The following is a 22,152-nucleotide window of genomic DNA, read 5'->3' as shown; positions in this document are numbered from 1 at the left end:
TTGGGGATTCATTGATTTAGGAAAATGATATCCATAACATTTAATAGATGCCCAGAAAAGGCACTTTTAATGCAGAGCTCATTCTCTCACGTTACCACAAATTAAGGGGAAGATACATTTTGTTTAGTGCGTTGTAGCCTGGCTGAGCAAATGTGGAATACAGAATGTGATTTAGAACCAATTATGTTGTCTATCTTTCCATTTCCAATCAGAGTACAAGAAGCAATTGTAGAAGTGGCTGCAGAGTTAAATCCTGATGGATCGGCCCAGCAGCAATCAAAAGCCATCAGTAAAGTGAGAAAGAGAGCCAAAAAGATCCTTCAAGAAATGGTTGCCACCGTCTCCCCCGTGATGATCAGGTATTAAAAGGCAAGGCAAAGGGCTTTCATCCTGTCTGAGCAAATAGGACTGAACCACTGAACGTTCCTTTCCTATCACTGTTCTTTGCCCAAGACATGTTTTAACATATTCTGATGGCAAAACTAACTTCCCTTTTTATTCTTATTCAGCTTCTTTGTGAATAGCACTGTAATAGGCTTTCAGGTGCCTCAGTCTGTTAACTGTGCTAGTGGCCATTAGGTCATTGCAGACGTCTGTTCTAAGAGACCAGGAGGGAGCCACGTTTCACTTGTCCATATCATAAGGAGGTTGCTTTCATGTGTATGTGCATTAGAGGAATTGTTATTCTTCCTATAGTCACGTGTTCAGTTACTCCTGACTTATAAAATATGCCATTACACTGAAATGGACGATTTTAGTTAAAAATAAAACAAAACTTGAAGATAGGGAAAGTCAGCTTTCTGATTTCACAGTTGAGACATACACAAACACCCTGTGCAAGTGTGTGTACGTGTGTGTGCACTTATGTACACACACACACACACAGTCACTCACAAACACTCTTAGATTTCAGATACAAGACACCTAAGTCAAATATGTAACTGCACATTGAAAAGCCTGTTTCCTTTCTTTTTCAGACTGACGGGGTGGGTGCTGCTGAAACTATTCAACAGCTTCTTTTGGAACATTCAGATCCACAAGGGTCAGCTTGAGATGGTTAAAGCTGCAACTGAGGCAAGGATTTCTGGGACTCTGTCACCCCATGTTCCTTCTGTTTGTAGAGTGATGTTATGGTTCTTTTGGAAACGTTCTCTTGTGTACCGTTGTGCATTTCAGCCCATTTGGAAAGTTGTCCCCATTTGTGATAACTGCAACAGCTGTATATTGGGGAGGAGGAAACTACCAGCAGTATGCAACATTCTTTTCAGTGGCTTTGTAACAACCTTGACAATCAGATAAACCATCCCTATAGATGAGGAAATAGAGGCTCAGATAGATAAAGAAATTGCTCAGGTCACAACTTAAAAGTGACTTTACAACCTACGCTTTTTTTTTTACATGATTAGGGCTACCTCTCAGAAAACATTGAGCTCTTGTTTATTTTTTTGTTTCATTTAACTAGTTAAGTATTAAATTTAAGGAAGTTTGTATTACTTGGAAATGTTTTTAAAGAACGAGTCATTAATTAGACAGCGTTTGAATGATTCTACCTCAATATCAAGTTCTGAAGTGTGATTCATTTTTTACATTTGAATTTTAAATTGGGCATTTTTCTCTCTACTAGATGAATTTGCCGCTTATATTTCTGCCGGTTCACAGATCCCATATTGACTATCTCCTGCTCACTTTCACTCTTTTCTGTCATAACATCAAAGCACCCTACATTGCTTCAGGCAATAACCTCAACATCCCCATCTTCAGGTAAGATCAGCTCATTTAGAATTTAAGGTCCGAAAAAGAACATGTGTTGACTTTTTGTTATTTTTTCATTATACTTTTTGATACATGCTATTGGATCAGCCTTTTCTGTGTTATTATAAAGGTAATGCATGTTTATTGTGGAAAATATGGAAAATACAAAAGAGCACTTAGACTATCACCATTACTTATGTGTTTTATATGAGGTATTTGGTGAACTGTGAATACTTAAACTCTATAGGTAACATTTATGAAATGTGTAAAAGGCAATTAGAAAGGTGAGATAGCAAATTACTATACCAGGCTCAGAAGTAGGGAGGTAGAGTTGGGGGTGCTGGTGAGGTGGGGGTGGTGGTGGTGGTGGTGGTGGTGGTATGAAGTAAGATTTAACATGCCTGCATCTTTGATTGCATAGTTCGGTAGTGTTAGAAACATGTCCTCCTAATTGCAATATCATGTGAAAGTGATTTTTAGGCGAATGCTGTGCTTTCCATTCAGAGGAAAAAGTATGTGGAAAGGTGGGGAGATACAAGAGCATGGTGTGGTGGGAAATGGCAGACCGTTGATCCGGCAAGGATCGAATTTTGGGTGCATTAGGAAGGGCCAGAGGCAGGAGTGGAGACTGCATAGGTAGCGAGAGCTGCACTGAAACAAGAGTTTTAATCTTGTTTTGAGTTGCTGAGCCAAGAGTTTGCAGTGTATCCTTACTTGGGGAGTGACATGTTCAGATTTGCATTTTGAAAGGTCATTCTGGATTCGAGGAAGTTAGATCAATTTCAACTCTATTATAATAGTTCAGGCGAAAGATAATGAAGGCTTACGATAAAGATATAGTTGTGGTATAGCAGTGACCAGTCCCTGGAGAAAGACGTCGTGCTGGTGAAGTGGAGGGTCAGCGAGAGAGAGGAAGACCCTGAATGAAATGGATTGACACAATGGCTGCAACGACGGGCTCAAGCATAACAACAATTGTGAGGCTGGTGCAAGCCCCTGCAATGTTTTGTTCTGTTGTTCACGGAGTCACTAGGAGTCAGAGCTGACCCGGCAGCACCGAGTCCTTGAGAGAAAGACAGAGATCTGAAAATTCCTTAGTAACTTGAATTTGTAAGACTAAATATAGTCCAGATGTGGGACTAACAGAGAAGTGGGAGGAGAAGGAAGGAAGACTCTCAGGTGTTTACAGTTTAAGAAACTGGGTAGGTAGTGGGGCCAGTCACCAATGAGGAGCTGATGAGGAGTAGGTTTAGTTGGTTTGGGAAATTAGAGTTTCAACTTGAAAGCACAAAGCACCTCTAAGGTCAGCTCTGTGAGTAGAGAGTTAAGAGCAGGATGAACTTGGAGAGTTTGGGAAGGGAAATGGGCTGACAGGTGGTGCTGGTAGGGACTCACTAGGGGGCAGTCGGGATGCTGTGAAGTCTGGTCCTCCGCCTTGAAGTCTAAGGAGGTCCTTCCTAATCTCTTGACTCACTTATCTGTAGCTAACCAGTCTCATGTGTTTGACTGAAGAGAAGCCAGTCATTCATGCAGTCAACAAGTATTTAGCCAGCTGTGCTTTAGACAATTGTGAACGAGATACAGGGCCCTTGCCTTCAGATAGCTTGTAAGATCATGCAGAATACGACACAAAAACCAGCCAGCTTTATGCACACCATGGTCATCGCGGCACTATTCACAAAGCAAAAAGACGGAAACAACCTAAATGCCCATCAGTGGAGGAATGGATCAACAAGCTATGGTGCAAACACAAAATGGAATACTACTCAATGTGAAAGAACAATGATGAATCTGTGAAACATCTCATAACTCAGATGAACTTAGAGGCCATTAGACTGAGTGGAGTTAGTCAACCACAATAGGACAAATATTGTGTGAGATCACTTTTGTAAAAGTCAAGAAAAGGGTTTCACAAAAAAAGAAATACTCTTTGATGGACGGCAGGGGTGCTTAGAGAAGGGAGGTTAAACCATTAACTAGGGGTAGACACATTTTAACTGAGGTAAAGGGAAAAAACAAACAAAGGTATAGTCAACAAGAAAAATTGAAAAAAAAAAAAACCCAACAACTATATAATATGTATATAAGTGTGCTATGACCCTTCAGGGGATACAGGCTCCTCCAGGGACCAGAATATGTGTTTATATTAGTATCACTTTGAAAACAGAGGCGTCTATAAGTTTGAAAGTTTACTTTAAGCATTAAAACATTTCAACTTCATATCAAAATTCATCAGAGCTGTAGAAAGAGACACGGTGTTGAAAACTGTATAATTCCTATGTATGTGTCAAGTGAGTAATACTTTGTTTCATGTTTGGGAAAGATGGCTGTGTTTGCTTTCAGTGTGATGGTATTATCCTTGTCTCACAGGGACACTGTCTCAGCAGTAGTTACTTCAAAAACTTTCTCCTGAAAAGCTTTAGCAAATCACATTCATTTTGTAGTAACTATGCCGTGGTATAAACTTCAGAATGTCTAAGGCTCGTGTCTTGAGACCTTGGGTTGGTTTTTAAAATTCAGCAAGGTTCCATACGCTCTTGAAATCTCTGCTGTCACCGTGGCTGAGGCGACACATCACGCAAGCTCCTTCTGAGCGGGAGTAGGGCTTCGTGATGTGCAGTGACATCATGAGGGTCAGTAGTGACGTAAATGGCTGAAACGCGTCAGTAATATGGAAAATGGAAAAAGGTCCACATTCGCACTCAGCGGTCCAAACAATACTTGTGCTTTGTATCCACATGGCAAATACTTCAGGGTAACTTGGGATTTTCGTATTCTTTCTACATTTTTCTTTGTAAATAATTCATGCATTCTTGAATTTATAGTACCTTGATCCATAAGCTTGGGGGCTTTTTCATTCGACGGAGGCTAGATGCAACACCAGATGGACGGAGAGATGTTCTCTACAGAGCTTTGCTGCACGGGGTATGCGTGCTCCCTACTTATCCCGAAAGCCATTATGTTAGTTATCACAGTGGAAGGAAAAAAGAGTCTGGAGTGAGTTGAGATTGTAAAAAGACCTGTTATCTGAGTAATCTGAGCAAGTATGGCTTAGACGTGGGTTTGATGACTGTTCTCTGTCATCACCAAAAGATAGTTGGAGGAGCTGCCTTGTTATTTATTTGTGTGAGTAAAATACTCCGTCAGTGTTGAAATCATGGTCTTGTTTTGTGTTTTTGTTTGTTTTATTTTTTTAGGATTTCATTTGGCTGAGCTCACTCTAATTTGGGTGGTTTTAAATTCATGGTCTGTTTCTGCCTTACATTCTAGCATATCGTTGAACTCCTTCGACAGCAGCAGTTCTTGGAGATTTTCCTGGAAGGCACACGCTCCAGGAGTGGAAAAACCTCCTGTGCTCGGGCGGGCCTGTTGTCAGTTGTGGTGGATACTCTGTCTACCAATACCATCCCAGACATCTTGATAATACCTGTTGGAATCTCCTATGATCGTATCATTGAAGGCCACTATAATGGTGAACAACTGGTAAGAGGACCAACTACACAAAAGCCTTTGCTTTTCAGGTCTTTTGCTTTTAGATCAGTGCTTTTAGAATGAACTAAGATTAAGTTGTTGGTTCTCTCTAAGGTTTAAGGTTCCTGCATGAAATGCAGTAGGGTAGGCATGGCAAGTGGCTCTCATCTCATGTGTCATCCTGATTGGCAGTGCTAACATAGTGTTTTCCTGCGCTTGGAGGAAGGGACTGAAAAACCAAACCCTTTGCTATCGAGTTGATCCTGACTTACAGCCTTATAGGACATAGTAGAACTGTCCCATAGGGTTTCCAAAGCCATAAAACTTTATAGAAGCAAACTGACACATCTTTTTCCTGCTGAGGACATGATTTATTAGTGTTGGCCTTGGTCGTGGGATTGGGAAGTGGATGCGCACTGGCCATCCATTGAGTTGCCATATCTATAAACCCACTGCCATCAGGCCGATTCTGACTCATAGTGACCCACCCTGGGTCTCCAAGGCTGTAAATCTTTACAGAAGTAGATTGCCTCACCTTTCTCCTGCGGAGCAGCAAGTGGGTTTGATCCACTAACCTTCTGGTTAGCTGCCAAATGTCTTACCCTCTGTACCACCAGAGCTCCTTGTCATGTCTATAGTTGGGGGTTAGATATGGTTTTTGTTTTCCAGGGCTTACTGTTTCTGTGCAGATTTTAAGTTAAGCCTGAATTGGAGGGGTCATGTCATCAAAGCAACCACAAATTATTTTGAAGAATGGCAGTTACTTTTTAGCAAATTTTTATTGAAGTATAATAGTTACAGAAGAGTACACAGGTAGTGTGAATTTTCACAGGTTGAACACATCTGTGTAACTAGCACCCACATCAAAGGAAAATATTACCAGGATCCTAGAAGACCCCTTTGTATCTGCCCCCTGCTCCATCAACACGCCCTCAAGGGTAACCACTTTGGCCTGATTCTAACTGAATAGAATCATTTTGTCCATTTTTGAACTTTATAGACATGGATAACGCAGTGTGTGTTTTGTGTGTGTGTGTGGCTTCTTTTACTCAAGGTGTTTATGAGATTCTTGTATGTTGTCGTATAGAGATGCGCTTTGTTCTTTCTCGCGGCTACACAGGATTCCAACATATAAATGTACCACAATTTCTCTCTCCTGCTGCTGAAAAAATTTTTCATCCTTTCCAGTACTGGCTGTTTTCATTCCTTTTTACGTGTTTCTTAATGACCATGTGAATGCTTCTGTTGGGTGTGTACCTAGGAGTGGGACTGATGGATCAAGTATGTATATGTTCAGCTTTAGTAGATACTGTTGCACTGTTTTCCAAAATGGTTATACCAACTTACCTCTCCTACTAGCAGCATGATAGTTACAGAGGAATTTAATTTTGTCTTCATTTGGTATGGAAGTCTTGGGCAAGTTTCAGGCTTTTTGCCCATAACATTTCAAACAGTCAAGAACACTTGGCAATTGGTAGCTTTAAGAATCAAGTGCTAAACCTGGGTTATCATCTGTATCTGTCTTATGAGACTTGCCACTCTTCTCCTTGTGTTGTATATGTCTATCCCGAGTGTATACCCCACTCAGTCTTTATCTCAAGTGTTCATATCCCTGTCTTTATGTACAGTGTAAGGCCTGTCATTGTGGCTTATGTATATTAAATATTCAGTAAAGGTTTACCAAATGAATGTCCAGCTCAGAAGTCACTCAGGCTGGGTTTACCATCTAGTTGTCTATATTGTTAGGTGTTTGGACTCCTCGACTAGATGAATTATGTTTTGTTTTTCAGTGACTGACTTACTTTTCCCATGATATGATTGCATATTTTAGCATCTTCTAATGTGAAATATTTTCTGCTGAGCCTCAGTTAATAAGTACTTTTTTTTTTTTTCATTTAATGTTGTCTTTCTCAGAATGAACCTTCAATTTCTATATAAAAAAATAATCTTTGGATAAAAAAATGTTTGTATATGTGTGAACTTTATTTCTCACCATGTTATTCTTTCAAAATTGGGTTTTAGGGCAAACCTAAGAAGAATGAGAGCCTTTGGAGTGTAGCAAGAGGTGTTATTAGAATGTTACGAAAAAACTATGGCTGTGTCAGAGTGGATTTTGCACAGCCATTTTCCTTGAAGGTGAGTACCTATTGAAATGAAACTATGTTGAAATATCGACCTGCCATCAGGAGACTTTGGCTCCTGTCCTGGCTCTGACACCACCTTTCTACAGGACCCAGGGCCTCTCTTTCCTCTCCTGTAAAATGAGGACTCTGTCAAGAGCAGTGCTTCCTAAATTTTTCCACTGAAATATGACTGTTGACAAAGAAGAGTCTCTGTTCTGGGAGGTCTTAGGCTCAATATTTCTTGCTATGTTATTTTTTAAATGATAAGGTTTTCAATTTTGCTCCATAATATATATAAAACCAAAAACTAAACTCATTGCCGTCGAGCCGATTCCGACTCATAACAATGCCCCCTCCGTTTCCAGGGCTGTAAATCTTTACAGAAGCAGACTGCCTCATCTTTAATCTGTGGAAGAACCACTGACCTTTCGGTTAATAACCAAATGCCTTAACCACTATTCCTTCAGAGACCCTTAGGATATATAGATAGATGTTTCATATTGTGTTTTAAAATTGCTTTTTGGGGAAAGTTTTCAAAACACTTCCCCTAAAAGCTTTGGATAAAATCAATAATCTCACATGATGCTCTGTCCTGTTTTGTGGAATCCAGTACTCACATGTCCCAAGGGATGAATTATTTCTTATTGAAAAGGCTGGGACTGGCAGGTCCCTGAGGTTCTTACAACTATCACGCAGCTTCCTATGTTGCTATGATTTACTTCAAATTTTCAATAATTTTGCTTAAACGTCATTCTGCTATTTGTATCTATAGTTCTTAGCTTGCTTGTTTAATTACATTCTGTGAATCATTTTTGACTTCTGAAGTTAGCTTTATAATCCATAAAATCCACTGCCATTGAGTTGATTCCAACTCTTAGTAGCCCCTATTGGGTTTCCAAGGTGGTAAATTTTTATGGAAGTAGATTGCCCCATCTTCCTTCTGTAGAGCGGCTAATGGGATTGAACTGCCAACCTTATGGTTAGCAGTCCAATGCCTTAGGCACTGTACCACCAGAGCACCTTTCTTATATTCCATAAAACTCACTACTGTTGAGTCGATTTTGACTCACAGTGACCCCTCCTTGGGTTTCTGAGGCAGTATCACTATGGAAGTAGGTTGCCCAACCTTCCTTCCGAAGAGTGGCTGGTGGGTTTGAACTGCCAGCCTTTTGGTTAGCCGTCAAATGCCTTAGACACTATGCCTCCATAGCATACCGATTTTATAAACAATACCTTTTTACTTTGTGAAGTTTAAATTGTATTTTATATGTTGATATGAAAGTGAGAGTAAATGGTCATGCTGTACATTTTTTTCCAGGAATATTTAGAAAGCCAAAGTCAGAAACCTGTGTCTGCTCCACTTTCCTTGGAGCAAGCGTTGTTACCAACTATATTTCCTTCAAGGTAAGGCTTATGGAAATTTTTATACCCAGCTAACCAAACTATCAAGTATTTGTTATTATTTACATTGCATGGAAAAATAGATTCCCTTTCCTAAGAATGTACATTTCATGTTTTCACTTCCTTACTTGAGTAATTTTTTGTCTCAAAAACTAATTACTTTTTTTTTCATATTAGTTTGGAGTATTTTGACTGTTTATATGATATAGTCTTTTTGATGTGAATCATATAGGGATTCTTGTTTTATTCATGCTTTTGAATATTTGAACTGCTTTTGGTTTGCATGCTGTGTATAAATGCAGCATATAAAAAAGTCTTGTCATTTGACTTTTTCAGAATTCAAATTGAATTACTAGAGATATTGAGTATTAAACCTTTCAATATGTGGAAGTATGGAATTTTTAGAAACATTTAAAAATGTGTCTTGCTTTATACATTCTTTCTTCCAGTGGATTTTAAATGTATTAAGGCACTGTTTATTCACATTAAATAATGTTTTTTTAAATGTTATTTAAAAAGTTGGAGCCAGGAGCACATATTAAGCATGATAGAATATATCATGGAAAGAAAACAACCTACCTACACATAGGAATAATCTATTTGTGATTGAAATTTAGGACTTGTAGTAGTTCTAAAAATATATAGTGTATGTATACATTAGTCCTATGTAGTTTGATTTGTAAGAGTGGGATTTGTAGAAGTCTGAGTTTAAAAGAAAAAAAACTTTTCCAAAACTTTTCAGAGCCCATGATGCTGCTGATGAAGGTGCACACAGTTCCATCAATGAGTCCAGAAATGCAACAGATGAATCATTTCGAAGAAGGTTGATTGCAAACCTGGCTGAGCACATTCTATTTAGTAAGTTGAATAGCAAGCTTGAGTTCTGCAATTCAAATTCAGCATGGTGCAGTACAAACCACACAGGTTTTAGAATCTGCAGTGATTGGGTTTACTTTCTGGTTTTACTACCTAATACCTGGGTAGTGATATCGTTCTGGTTCCCTAGTGCTGCTCTTATAAGCATATACCACAAACGGGATGGCCTGAACAAACAGGAGTTTATTCTCCTACAGTTTGGAGGCTAGAAGTCGAAGTTCCAAGTGCCAGGCTCTAAGGGCTGGGTGAAAGCCCCTCAACCTTGGGCTTCAGCCCTGCCTCCTGTTCCCGGCCCGCTGAAGCTGGAAGCGTTTCTTCACTCAGATAGCTGCTGGCTGCTGAGACTGACAAGCCCACGGTTGACAAATAAAAGGCATAGTCCTGATGTTACCAAACCACACAGCAGGCCATTAATTCAAGTCCATTAGAAGTCCCAGGGTTGGCAGAGAGTGGCAGGCTGCTGAACAATGACACAGCTACGTGCAGGGTTCAAGCGTGCCATAAGCTAGAGACTATCCCCAAGGCTTCTCCTTATATACAGGAAGCAAACCACATCCCTAAGGCAGCTACTCAGCTGCTCCAGTAGATTCCACCTTGGAGCTGATTACCAGTCTCATCATGGGGAATACTACATCCAGCTGCCTGGCCACTCAGCCAGCAGCCAAGTTGACACATAACCTTAACTACCACAGATATGTAGTTATTAGAAAAAAAAATGATGATGTGGAGATTTGAGATAATAGGAGTAAAACATCTTACGTGGTGCCTGGTACTTAGTAGGTGCTCATGCAGTAGCAGTTCTTGTGCTTAAAAAAATTGAAAACAGTTTTTAAGGGTATTCTGAGAATGATTTGTTTGCTCATGAATCTGTTTCTTTGAATTAACTTGTACTATAGTATCTAGGTTGATAGCTACATGTGTCTTTCCCCTCTAATCCCTTTCTTATTTTTATCTAACAAAGATCCCAGTGGCCAGTATGTAGTAAACCTTGTTTCAGCTGTGGGAAATACAAATTGAGTAATTCATGGTGCTGCGCTCAGGAAGCTCTGCTCTTGTCGGTAGGATAGCTGTACACGAATAATTCAAGTGGAAGTGGCCCAGACGGGGGTGTGAGTTGAGATGGAATCAGTCTTATGTTCTCAATTGGAGCTTTGTGTGCTGTTGTAGTGAAGCCACCTAAACCCCACAACAGCACTGTGGTTCCTTCGCTTAGCCCAGGCGGGCGGGATCTCCTTCTCTTTGCATTTCCTATGCCTGGCCCCTGTTCAGACTCTCAGCACCTTCTGCCTCCAGTATCATGTAATTTATCTCACTCCTTCCACCCTAGCTGCTCCTATTCCTCCCTTATCCTGAACCAGTTCTTAAGCACCTGGGATTGTGTCTCTCCCCTGTTTAACACCTGGATTTTAAAAATAATCCGTTCTCATTGCTGAAAAGCTGGAAAATAAATGTAAAGTAGATATTAAAATACCCCATTACCCAAATAATTAGTGGTGTTGGCTGTCTAGTTTCTAAAGATATTTTAACTGTTTTCTCTTAAAAGGAGTAACTGAAGCTTTGTTTCTTCCTTCCAGCTGCTAGCAAATCTTGTGCCATTATGTCGACACACATCGTGGCCTGCCTGCTTCTCTACAGACACAGGCAGGTATGTCTGCAGGGTCACCTAGAGCTAAGTAGATGGCTTGAGAGTGTTTTATCAGCTGTGCAAATGTATATTCACTGATAGAGTGGGACCACTCCTGGTAGTACTGTAAGATAAACAGTAATATAAGTTAACCCAGCCCACAGGAGCCTGTAAACCTGGTGGAAGAAGAAATGTACATTAAAAAAAGAAAAAAATCAGAGACGGCTTAATATGTGCAATAGTAAGAGATTCTTTGGATAATATACAAAACCAAACTCACTGCCATCGAGTCGATTCTGACTCATAGCAACCCCCCATTGGGTTTCTGAGTCAGTAAATCTTTACAAAAGTAGATTGCCCCATCATCCTTCTGCAGAACAGCTGGTGGGTTTGAACCTCCAACCTTCTGGTTAGCAGTCAAATGCTTTAGGCAGTGTACTACCACAACTCCTTTTGGGTAATATGTTGTTGTTATGTGCTGTCAAGGTGGACTCGACTCATAGCGACCCCTCCTTGGGTTTCCGAGGCAGTATCACTATGGAAGTAGATTGCCCCATCTTCCTTCCGAGGAGTGGCTGGTGGGTTTGAACCGCCAGCCTTCTAGTCAGCAGTCAAATGCCTTAAGCACTATGCCACCAGAGTAATATAATGAACATAAATGAAGTTTATTTCACTGACATGTAGTAAGTGCCCTGAGAGCTCCTTGATTTGTATTTTAGGGTCTGCTTTCTGCCTTCCCACAATACTCATCTGAGTCCTGTGACGGGAGAGACTGTGTCTGTCTTGTTCACAGTCATGTTCTCAACACCAAGCATAGACACCACATAAACATTTGTCAAATCAGTGTTTAAAATGAAGGTAATTCTGCCAAAACCCAGCACTTCTTATAGCATTTTCAGATAACTTCTCCTTCCCTTTGGGATGTGCTCATGCTCCGTATCATGGCTAGAGTGCTCCCTAGCTGGAACCTTCTCTGACATTCCTGGTTCCCAGCTTCTTAGCTGGTTTTCTGACTTGCTGTGCATGAGGTCTGATCCTCTTTCTGCATGTGCCAGCCGTGAACCGCAGGAAATCTAAAAAAGAGAAAAACTCGGGATGTTGGCCTTTTGGAAAGTAGGTTTTCTGTGTCCTGAGACTGTTTCTGTCTGTTTCTCTAGGGAATTGATCTCTCCACGTTGGTGGAAGACTTCTTTGTGATGAAGGAGGAAGTCCTGGCTCGTGATTTTGACCTGGGCTTCTCAGGGAATTCAGAAGATGTGGTCATGCATGCCATTCAGCTGCTGGGTAATTGCATCACCATCACCCACACCAGCAGGAATGATGAGTTCTTCATTACTCCGAGTACAACTGTTCCGTCCGTCTTTGAACTCAACTTCTATAGCAATGGGGTGCTCCATGTCTTCATCATGGAGGCCATCATGGGTATGTCAGGTCCTGAAAGGCCTTCAACAAGGTTCTTGGCAAATAAAAGCCTAAAGCACCGGGGCCAGTGGTGCCCACTTCAGTCTGGATGGTAGCCCCTTGTTTGAGGGGATGCTTTGCTGGATTTTTAGTTTTCAAGTGAAAATTTAATCTGCTGCAAGATCACCATTTGTAGCTTACTTTTTACATTTATTACCCAACAAGTAGGGGCTGGATTACTGGGTGCATAGTGTTATACTTACTGCTGGGGAGGAGAGGTAAAGTGTCTTGTTCTCCAAGAGTTTAAGGACTAGTTATTGAGACAAGACATACACGTGGCAGTGAAGTCCATGGAGGGGATCATTTGTGATTAAGAGATGACAGAGAGGGAGAGCGGGGGTACTGGCGCCAGTGGACGAGGTATTTGACAGCTGGGATTGGATGGCATCACAAGAAGTAAGCCCTGACAGGATTTACTTAACTTTTCTCCAGCTCATGTAGGTCACTGTTTGTGATGTATTGAAAATCTGTTGAAATAATCCACATCATCAGAGGAGTTTTTTTCTGGGAAACCGAGAGCTGCAGGGCTTTGTTGTCTTTGTTTCCGCAGCCTGCAGCCTGTACGCGGTTCTGAACAAGCGGTGCTCGGGGGGGCCTGCCGGCGCCCCACCCAACCTGATCAGCCAGGAGCAGCTGGTGCAGAAGGCCACCAGCTTGTGCTATCTGCTCTCTAACGAAGGCACCATCTCACTCGTAAGTGAAGACCCAACAGTATGCTTCTCTTTCTCCTTCAAGCCTGTGCTTTTCATGACCGTTTGCATGTCGACATAAACCACCTTTGTTTTCTTCTTAGAGAATTGTTGGTCCATTATTGAAGCTTTACAGTCGACCTCTGGGTGTCAGTGGCCACCAAACCAATGGTGGCCATTTCCTCTCTTGTTTTGCTGTCTGGGTCCCTGCTCCAATGAGCCCTTCTTGTAGCTAGGGAGAGTAATAGGACAGTTTGCTGAATGTTATCAATCAGGCAGATCCAAAGTAAATTACTGCAGTGGGGGCAGAGGTTAGTAAATAATTAACTCTCTGGCCATGGATGATAGAACCACAGAAGGTAAGAGTCAGAAATAACCTTAAAAACTATCTGTTCCTCCCCTGCTCATTTTACAGATGAGGAAACTAACGTTCAGCATCAGAATGTTAAGTTTAACCTCCTAATTTAACAGAAACCCCAATTTTTATTTTTCATTAACCTTTTATGAATGTTAACCAAACTGCAGCCAGTTTTCATTTGCATGAGCTTTCATTTTGAATTAGACTACATATTAAGCAGGTTGAGAGATTTTTGCCCCCTAAATCATCAACAAATAGAATTCAGATTTTATTTGAATTCTAATATTCTCTTCCATTTACATGCAAGTGCCTTGGGCTGTCTATGAGTACCTGTGTTTTAAGTACAGTCCTCCTCCATGTCGCTCCTTCTAATATGGAGTATTGGAGCCCTCTTTTGGAACTTGTTTTGCATGGACATCGGGTGGCAAGACCAAAGGGGATGGGTGCAAGTAAGGTGCCCTAGATTGGGTCTTTTTGAGTTATTCCAGTGTTCCCTCGTCCCCACCTTTGTGTAAATCATTCATTGAAAATGGCATTTGCTGTGAACTTGTCTTACAAAGAGAAGGAAATAAGCCATAGAGGGCTGACAAGCAGCTTGCAGTGGGCGTCCTCCTTTTGGTGGAGAGGACTGAGCTCTGGAGCACTGTCTGTAGGTGCTGCTGCATTGGGTGCCCGGCCAGCAGGTTAAAGAGGTCTCCTCTCTGGCTTTGATGGCGACTGTGTTTTGTCGGGAGGGAGGGCATTGGGCCTCATATGTAGCACTTGTCTATTGCAGTAGGTAGGTGGGTGGTGGACACACTCGGTAGCTCCCTTACAGCCTTTCTAACATTAAATGGAAGTAAAGAACAGTGGCATTTCCACTCAAATGCCTTTTCTTTTCAGCCCTGCCAGACATTTTACCAAGTTTGCCATGAAACAGTAGGAAGGTTTATCCAGTACGGCATTCTCATAGTGGCAGAGGTAAGAGGAGGAGCTGCCTTTTGTTTGCCTTGGCTTACTTTCTCGTTCTTCATTTCTCCACCCTTTCGACCTGCCATGTTAGCCAGGTGATACATTTGATGTATTGCTAGTTCAGATGAAGAGAAGAGAAAAACAATAATGGGAAAAATAATGTCTTTTGGCTTGTTTTATATATATATATATATACACATATATATATATACACACACACATATTATTATTATTATTATTATTTATTAATTTATTTATTTTTTTCCTGTCACCGGTGTTGTTTGAAATATATCTGGACTTGGCTTCCTCGTGACCAGAAGTTTACATTCTAAGACAAGATGCTATACTTGTCAGCATACTTGCAGTGTACACATACATATTTTTGTCTTTTGAGATTTTATTTTAATTTTGGCAGATTTAGAGGGTACAGTCTAGGAAAACAGATAGTGATTTAAAATATCTGAGACTTTTATTTTTTAAATAGACTTCATATCTTTGGAGCAGTTGCAGGTTGATAAAAGACTTGTGCAGAAAGTACAGACAGCTCTCATTCCCCACCTCCGCACAAACACAGTTTCTCTTTCCCTTCTATTATTAACATCTCACTTTGGTGTGGATCGTTTGTTACAGCCGAAATACTGAAGTCCATATTTGCATCAGGCTCGGTCTGTGTTGTTTTCACAAACGCATTATGTCATGTGTCCATCCTTACAGAATCATGCAGAATAGTTTCACTGTCTGTCCTAAAGCTGCCCTGGGCTCCACCTCTTCATCCCTCCCACCCCCACCCCCACGAGGGTATTTTTATAGCTCCATCCCTGTGCCCTGCCCCTTTCTTCTCTGCTCCCATTCCTGATAATTTTGCGTCTGGGAAGGGAAGTGTCTGGAAGGGGGGGAGGAGAGAGGAGCACTTGGGTTGGTGCCCGGGGGGGCAGCTGTGTGTGTGGCTGTGTGTGTTTACTGCTGTTGCTCATCTCCTTGGCATAGCAAGATGATCAGGAAGACATGAGTCCTGGGCTTGCTGAGCAGCAGTGGGATAAGAAACTTCCCGAACCTTTGTCGTGGAGAAGTGATGAAGAAGATGAAGACAGTGATTTTGGTGAAGAGCAGCGAGATTGCTACCTGAAGGTACTTGGTGAAAAATTCTGGTGGACATCGCGGTGATGAATTGATTCTTGTGTTGCCACAAATGAAGGAGGTTTTCATAAGCTGGGGCTGTGGTGACTTCTCTCTAAACCACTCATGAACCATCTGTGATAATTTGTATCTACTAAAGAACTCAAATTGTTTGAATTCAATGAATACCTGAAATTATTCAGTTTGGGTAAATGGAGAAGAAACAAGAGTCTGAAAATTCAGGAAGATGACCATTGTAGGTGATGTTGTTTATGAGCCACTCGTCAGAATCCACACGTACATACCTGTTTACTCACACTGACACCCATGCCTTTAGTTTAGACATCCACACAGCAAGGCAAGTGTGCCAGGTGTGATAGAGAAGTGAGTAGTCTGCTATTGGCCTGCTCAGTCTTGGCCTCCTGCCCCAATCTCATACATTGAGCTTCTTGCTTTCAATTAAAGGAAATCCTGTGTAAAGGGAAAAAAAAGGTTTTAAAAAGATTGATTTTTCCCTGAGTTTAGAAATTAGTACAAATGACCCATCTTTGCTGAAGACCCTGAGAGGGTCACTCTTGGCAGCGTGATGGCACTCCAAGTTTACATGTGTAAGCTAGGTATAACTTTCAGAGATTCTAAATGACATTTGGAAGTCTCACTCTTTCTCCTTCTTGGGTATTATTACTAGTTTCAAAATTGGACAGTGGTCTTGCTTCCAGAGTTCAGAGGAAGGGGCTGAACTGAACTGCATGTTTTGGGTGGGTGCAGTGAAACCCTTCCCTGTCACGAAGGATCGTATCACCACCACCATCGTTCCTCACAGTCCTGGACTGTGAGCTGAGATCCATGGGGGAGCAGAAAGCAGGGGCTGGGGAAGACCTGAGATGATTGGTGGCCCTCGCACATGGCCTTTTTGCACACGTGAGCGACTGTTGAACCTGGGCTTTAAACCCTGGCATGTCCAGCTTCAGGGCCAGCTATTTTCAGTGACAGTAATATGTCACAATTATGTCATTCAATTATGAAAATTTCTTTTAGGCAGTTGTCTAAGGACTGTAAGCCTCAAATACTGTAAAAGTGAGTGATTAGGTTTAAAACCAGCTGTTGTTTCCAACAGAGATTTCCTGTACATGGAGCTGAAAATAGACCAAACTCACCCCCGTCGAGTGTATTGCGACTCATAGCGACCCCTCCTTGGGTTTCTGAGGCAGTATCTCTACGGAAGAAGAGTTTGAACTGGTGGGTTTGAATTGCCAGCCTTCTGGTTAGCAGTTAAATGCCTTAGGTACTGTTCCACCAGAGCTCCTGGACACATGGAGCAGTGGGCTGCTTTTAGGCTGGGCTAGTGTGAGTGACAATTTTCTAAAGTTTTCCAAGGAAAGTTCTCTGTCAGCTGCTGTGTTCTAATGTCCCTTTTCCCTAACTTCACTTACTTTTGTTGTACCCTCAGGTGAGTCAGTCCAAGGAGCACCAGCAGTTCGTCACCTTCTTACAGAGACTCCTTGGGCCTTTGCTGGAGGCCTACAGCTCAGCTGCCATCTTTGTTCACAACTTCAATGGCCCTGTTCCAGAGCCTGAATATTTGCAAAAGTTGCACAAATACCTAATAACCAGGACAGAAAGAAACGTTGCAGTATATGGTAAGTCACTGTTTTTTTTGTTTTGTTTTTGCTTTTTAAAATAACAGTGTTCCTTTGGTTATAGAAATCTGCTAATTGTAGAAAATTGGAAAGATAGGAAATTATCCTGCTCTAATGCAGTGTTGTTATTGTTAGGTGCTGTTGAGTTGATTTTGATGCCTAGCAATGCCATCTGACAGGGTGGACTGTCCCACAGGGCTTTCCGGGCCATGGCCTTGAGGGAGGAAGATCTTCAGGTCTTCATCCCGCAGCTGGGTGGGTTTGAACCACCAACTTTCTGGTTATAGCTGAGCACTTAACTTTGCACCTCCAGGGCTCCTTTCTAACCTGGTAAATTACTAGTAGTATCTGTTTAGTCAAATTGACTTGACGGCAGTGAGTTTTTTAGTTTTGTGTGTTACATGAATTGTATCATGCAGTTATGTGCTCTTGTGTCTGTTTTTTTCCCTCAACGCCAATTGTGAGATTCATTCATGTTGTTGTATGTAGTTGGTCACTCATTCTTGTTGCTGTGTAGGATTATGTGCACAGACATTGACCACATTTTGTTTGTTCATTCTCCCGTTGATGGATATTTGGGTTGTTTGAAGGCCAGGGACACTGTGAATTGTGCTTCTGTGAACTGGGTGAACAGATGCACTCACTCCTGTTGGGTATATATCTAGGACTAGAATTGCCGGGTCATGGGGAGAGAATCGCTAAGTCACGGTATCAGTTTGACTCCCACCGGCAGTGTGTGAGCATTTCAGTTGCTCCATATCCTGGCCAGCACTCAGTGTTGTCTACTGTTCCATGTTTGATACGGGGCGTGAGTACCGTTTTATACAGTGACGTATTGGAACATTACTGAAAATACTTTCACATACTTTTTAGAGCCAGAACGATCTAGAGAAAATCTGCTCTGTTGGCCTTACTTGACTGATGAGGACACTCCAAGGTCGCATAGCTAGTTAATGGGCAAACCTGGGTTATAGGACTGTTCTCTGCCCTTTAGGCTCACACCTTTTCTGGTTCCTGATGTATAAATCATCTGTGCACTGCTGTGCATTATAAAAAAACTTTTTACACAGCATTCCATGTGATCCCGCCCAAATCCTTCAAGACGGACATTTTAGGCAGATAGTTCTCTTCATCCTTTTCTTCCTTCTTTCCTTTCTTTCTCCTCTGTCTCTTTCTTTCCTCCTCCTCTGCTCCCTTTGCCTCCTCTCTTTTTTCTGAGTAGATGATAAATAAGATTAAGGAAGCATCAGATATTTGAGACATCACAGGTTGCCAGCAGCGGGAATGGAGCTTGACCCAGGTCTGCCGACTTGCTCCAATCCTCTTTGTAGCCTCTCGGACTTCCTTACTGTGGATACTAGAATTCTTGTGTCTTGCTGGCCTAAACACGTGACTTTCTCCACAGCTGAGAGTGCCACGTACTGTCTTGTGAAGAATGCTGTGAAGATGTTTAAGGATATTGGGGTAGGTGTCCAACATGTATGTTAGAGAAGCTTGTGTTAACTTCTGTTCCCTTTCTGTGGAGAGCCTATTGGCTCCCTGAGCCACCTTCATGATGAGGTGGGCTCTGAGAGAAGCATTTCTGCTAGGTCAGTGGTGAAAGGATGTCGGGGATTGGGCGGGCGGGGATGGGAGGTACTGGAGGCCAGGCCTATCAGTTCGGATTCACTTGAGTGCTCCGGAATTTGCCGGCTTCACACTCATTCTAAAACTGAAAACTGTTTATATACAGCAGATGCCAGTGTGCTCCAAGGTACCACCACAACTTTGCCAGAGGTGTTCATTATTTCATATGGTTTCAGTTACTTTCTTGTATTCTTATCATTTACTAGGAGTGTCCTTAGGTATCTTTTACCTTCATGGCATGTCATTGGGGCATGAGTTCCAGGGAGATACTAGTGGCTTTTTATAAGGGATGTTTGTGATTTTATGCTAACATAAATTTTAAAAGGTAGCACCCTAGGTGAACTCCACCGCCCAAAACAGCCCACAGCCACACTCGTAAATCCCTCCCATAGTTACACTCACACATACATTTACTTCAGAAGGAAGGTTGGGCCACCTACTTATGTAGTGATACCACTTCAGAAACTCCAGGAGAGGTCGCTGTGAATCGTATCCGACTCAACGGCAGTGAGTTTAGTTTTACACATTAATTATGGAATATGGTTTATGGTTTTAGGGATATGGTTTTAGATACCTTTGCTGTCTTTCAGGGTTAAAGGTCCCTGACTGTCCAGAGCACAGCTCAGGCTTGGTGACAGAAGTCTTGTATTTTGTTGTCTTCCTAATTTAAACTTTCTCTTTTAGGTTTTCAAAGAAACCAAAGAAAAGAGAGTGTCTGTTTTAGAACTAAGCAGCACTTTCCTACCTCAGTCCAACCGGCAAAAACTGCTAGAATACATTCTGAGTTTTGTGGTGCTGTAGGTAACTCCTGGCACCTCTGCAAGTGAGGGGCATGGGACGAGCACCTCATAGGTTCTGGCCTCCGACCCGAGAGTTGAAGGTGCCGACTGTGGTCAGGCCTGGCCTGACTTGACCTCCTGGAAGACAAGTGCCTTCTTTCCTCAGTGGATCTGTGATGTCCCTGTTCCAAGATGACACAGCAGCTTACCGACAACACTTTGGGGGGCTCCCAGCCTCCATTTGAAAATCATAATCAGTAGATGACAAAATGAAATCTCGGTAAATTATTTTGGAATCCATTAAAGATTTAGTTCTAAGTCCTACTTTTAAGGACTGATGACTGTGATGGACGCAGCAATGTAGCCGTGTGCTGGAACTGAAACTCGTACGGTGAATTTAATACTGTCCCGTGATCCCTTGGCATATTTTCTGATTAATGGTTAATGTTTCCTTTACAAATAGTGGAGCCATCCGTTCACTGTTTTGCTTTTGTTTTTGTTTTTCTTTTCAGCTTTACCTTTGTCAATATTCACTGTATTTTAAATGGGAGCACCTTTCATCCCAAAGTGCTTTACGAATGAAGGGGCTGGGATGCGAGGACAGTACCACTGTGCTGTCCTCTGCGGCCAGTCTTAGAAAGTGTTTTAAGAGCTACCCGATGACAGACAATATTAGCTTAGGTCAGAAATAAAGCTCGTGCGATCAGACAGCTAACATCAGGAAGAAAACTGGGCTGGCAAAATTCAAGGTAAACTTGGCCAGAACATTGGCTCTGAAAACCTTTGCTCTCACAGAAAAGTGCCATTGAGTTTTAAAGGACCAGCGAGTGTTTAAGAACTCCTTCTGTTTCGTGTCTGTGCCCTCTCCCACAGCCGGGTCTTCCCAGGTGCTACCTCTCATAGTAGGTAACTGGATCTGGGAAATAGCTCAGCTGCCTAGCAACTGTCCTGACTCAGTTAGCTTGACCTGACGGTCTGTTAGTATAAGGCGCTCTGGCTATAGGCTCCTGAGCAGGGCCTGCCAGCCACTGTCCTCAGATTGTGCCCTGGACCCCAGTCTGGGTGCCTGGTGCCCACACCAGCTGCAGTGTACAACCTGTCCACTCTGCATAGTGGCCCCGCTGGCTGGTCAACGGTCAGAGGCGATGATGGATTTTTAGCTTTGAAGGAAAACCATGGTTCTTTAAAAGTTTACGTTGGCCTTGTGCCTAAATCCCAATGCCACATAGTGGCTGTAATTATGGAAAGTTGTTCATAGTGGCTGGGTGCCTTTTTTGTCAGCAGGGAGCATAATTATTACCTAATTGTGGTAATTAGGGTGATTTTTAAAGATCATGTAATGTGAAAATATTCTAACAATTTACTGTCTCTTAAGTCCATACCATTATGGAATTAGGAATTTTCGCTGATGAATTTTGCCTATCTTTGAATTTAATATAAAAGTACTGGGAATTAAATTTGTACTTTTATAAGCTTGGGTTTTAAACACTAATAGTATCTTCTAAATTATACATGTGTGATTAGGAGAGGAAAGGATACTGATTGGTATTTCATGTTGTATGAAGTTTCTCATTTGAAATACATAGCAGTAATGCTATCTACTCATGTGATCTCCCGTTTGTCTCAAATTATGTGTTTAAAGTATGTGTCTTGGTCTTCATGGGGTCTCTGTACTGTGAAGGCATTGTCAGTGTCGTAGCAGCCTTGGCACGGGGTGGGCAGATTCCCCTGTTGGCATTCCATTTTACCGGCTGGTGGGAGGCCGCTGGCTTCTTCTCTTGGCTGGAGCTGTGCATTTGGGGAAATACACAGGGAGGCTTGTTCATGCTTTTGGGTGTTTGTTATCCGGAGAGTCAAACATTTCAACAGTCTCTTTGGTTGCCTCTAAATTACAGACCAGGATCACTCAGACTCTCTGCTAGTTAGCTGGAAAGTCCCGGTTGAGGCTGACTTCCCAGTGGCCCCTGCTGCCCTGACCCTTGTGTGGAGCGCTGCTGCTGTGCCAGCCCAAGACAAGGAACAGGGGCTCCACTCGCTTCATTCTCCCTTTTGGTTGTTTCTTGGCTAGAAATCTGAGATGATTTGGGGAATGCCATGTATAATTTGCTAGCCTTTGCACCACTTACCCCACTGTGAGAATAAATATTCATGCTTTTTTTTTTTAATTAACTGGTGCTTTGAAAACCTTTTTTTACAGAAGAAAAATCTCAACCAAAGTTAGGCTCATGCAGACAAGCTGACCCTTGAGTTACTTTTAGCACCACTCATTCTTCAGTGCCTCACGA

The 22,152-nt window shown here is 42.0% G+C and overlaps 1 protein-coding gene across 1 annotated transcript in view; it reads left to right on the top strand.

Moving 5' to 3' along the window:
• Window positions 1-19,889, top strand: part of GPAM (glycerol-3-phosphate acyltransferase, mitochondrial) — a 36,637-nt gene extending 16,748 nt beyond the window's left edge. Inside the window, exons 5-20 of the mRNA XM_007941551.2 lie at window positions 213-359; window positions 978-1,074; window positions 1,625-1,761; window positions 4,578-4,677; window positions 5,023-5,235; window positions 7,246-7,359; window positions 8,665-8,750; window positions 9,490-9,605; window positions 11,198-11,268; window positions 12,405-12,669; window positions 13,259-13,401; window positions 14,638-14,715; window positions 15,694-15,834; window positions 17,273-17,462; window positions 18,868-18,926; window positions 19,773-19,889. Of these exons, the coding sequence (XP_007939742.1) occupies window positions 213-359; window positions 978-1,074; window positions 1,625-1,761; window positions 4,578-4,677; window positions 5,023-5,235; window positions 7,246-7,359; window positions 8,665-8,750; window positions 9,490-9,605; window positions 11,198-11,268; window positions 12,405-12,669; window positions 13,259-13,401; window positions 14,638-14,715; window positions 15,694-15,834; window positions 17,273-17,462; window positions 18,868-18,926; window positions 19,773-19,889 (2,074 nt within the window). The remainder of the gene's footprint in view (window positions 1-212; window positions 360-977; window positions 1,075-1,624; window positions 1,762-4,577; window positions 4,678-5,022; window positions 5,236-7,245; window positions 7,360-8,664; window positions 8,751-9,489; window positions 9,606-11,197; window positions 11,269-12,404; window positions 12,670-13,258; window positions 13,402-14,637; window positions 14,716-15,693; window positions 15,835-17,272; window positions 17,463-18,867; window positions 18,927-19,772) is intronic.
• The last annotated feature ends 2,263 nt before the right edge of the window (window positions 19,890-22,152 follow it).

This window comes from Orycteropus afer, unplaced genomic scaffold (genome assembly GCF_000298275.1).
Source record: "Orycteropus afer afer isolate SDZICR_OR568_19922 unplaced genomic scaffold, OryAfe1.0 scaffold00082, whole genome shotgun sequence".
Lineage (NCBI taxonomy): Eukaryota > Metazoa > Chordata > Mammalia > Tubulidentata > Orycteropodidae > Orycteropus > Orycteropus afer.
Note: the sequence above shows the minus strand (reverse complement) of the source record. Positions and strands in the feature narration are given on the sequence as shown.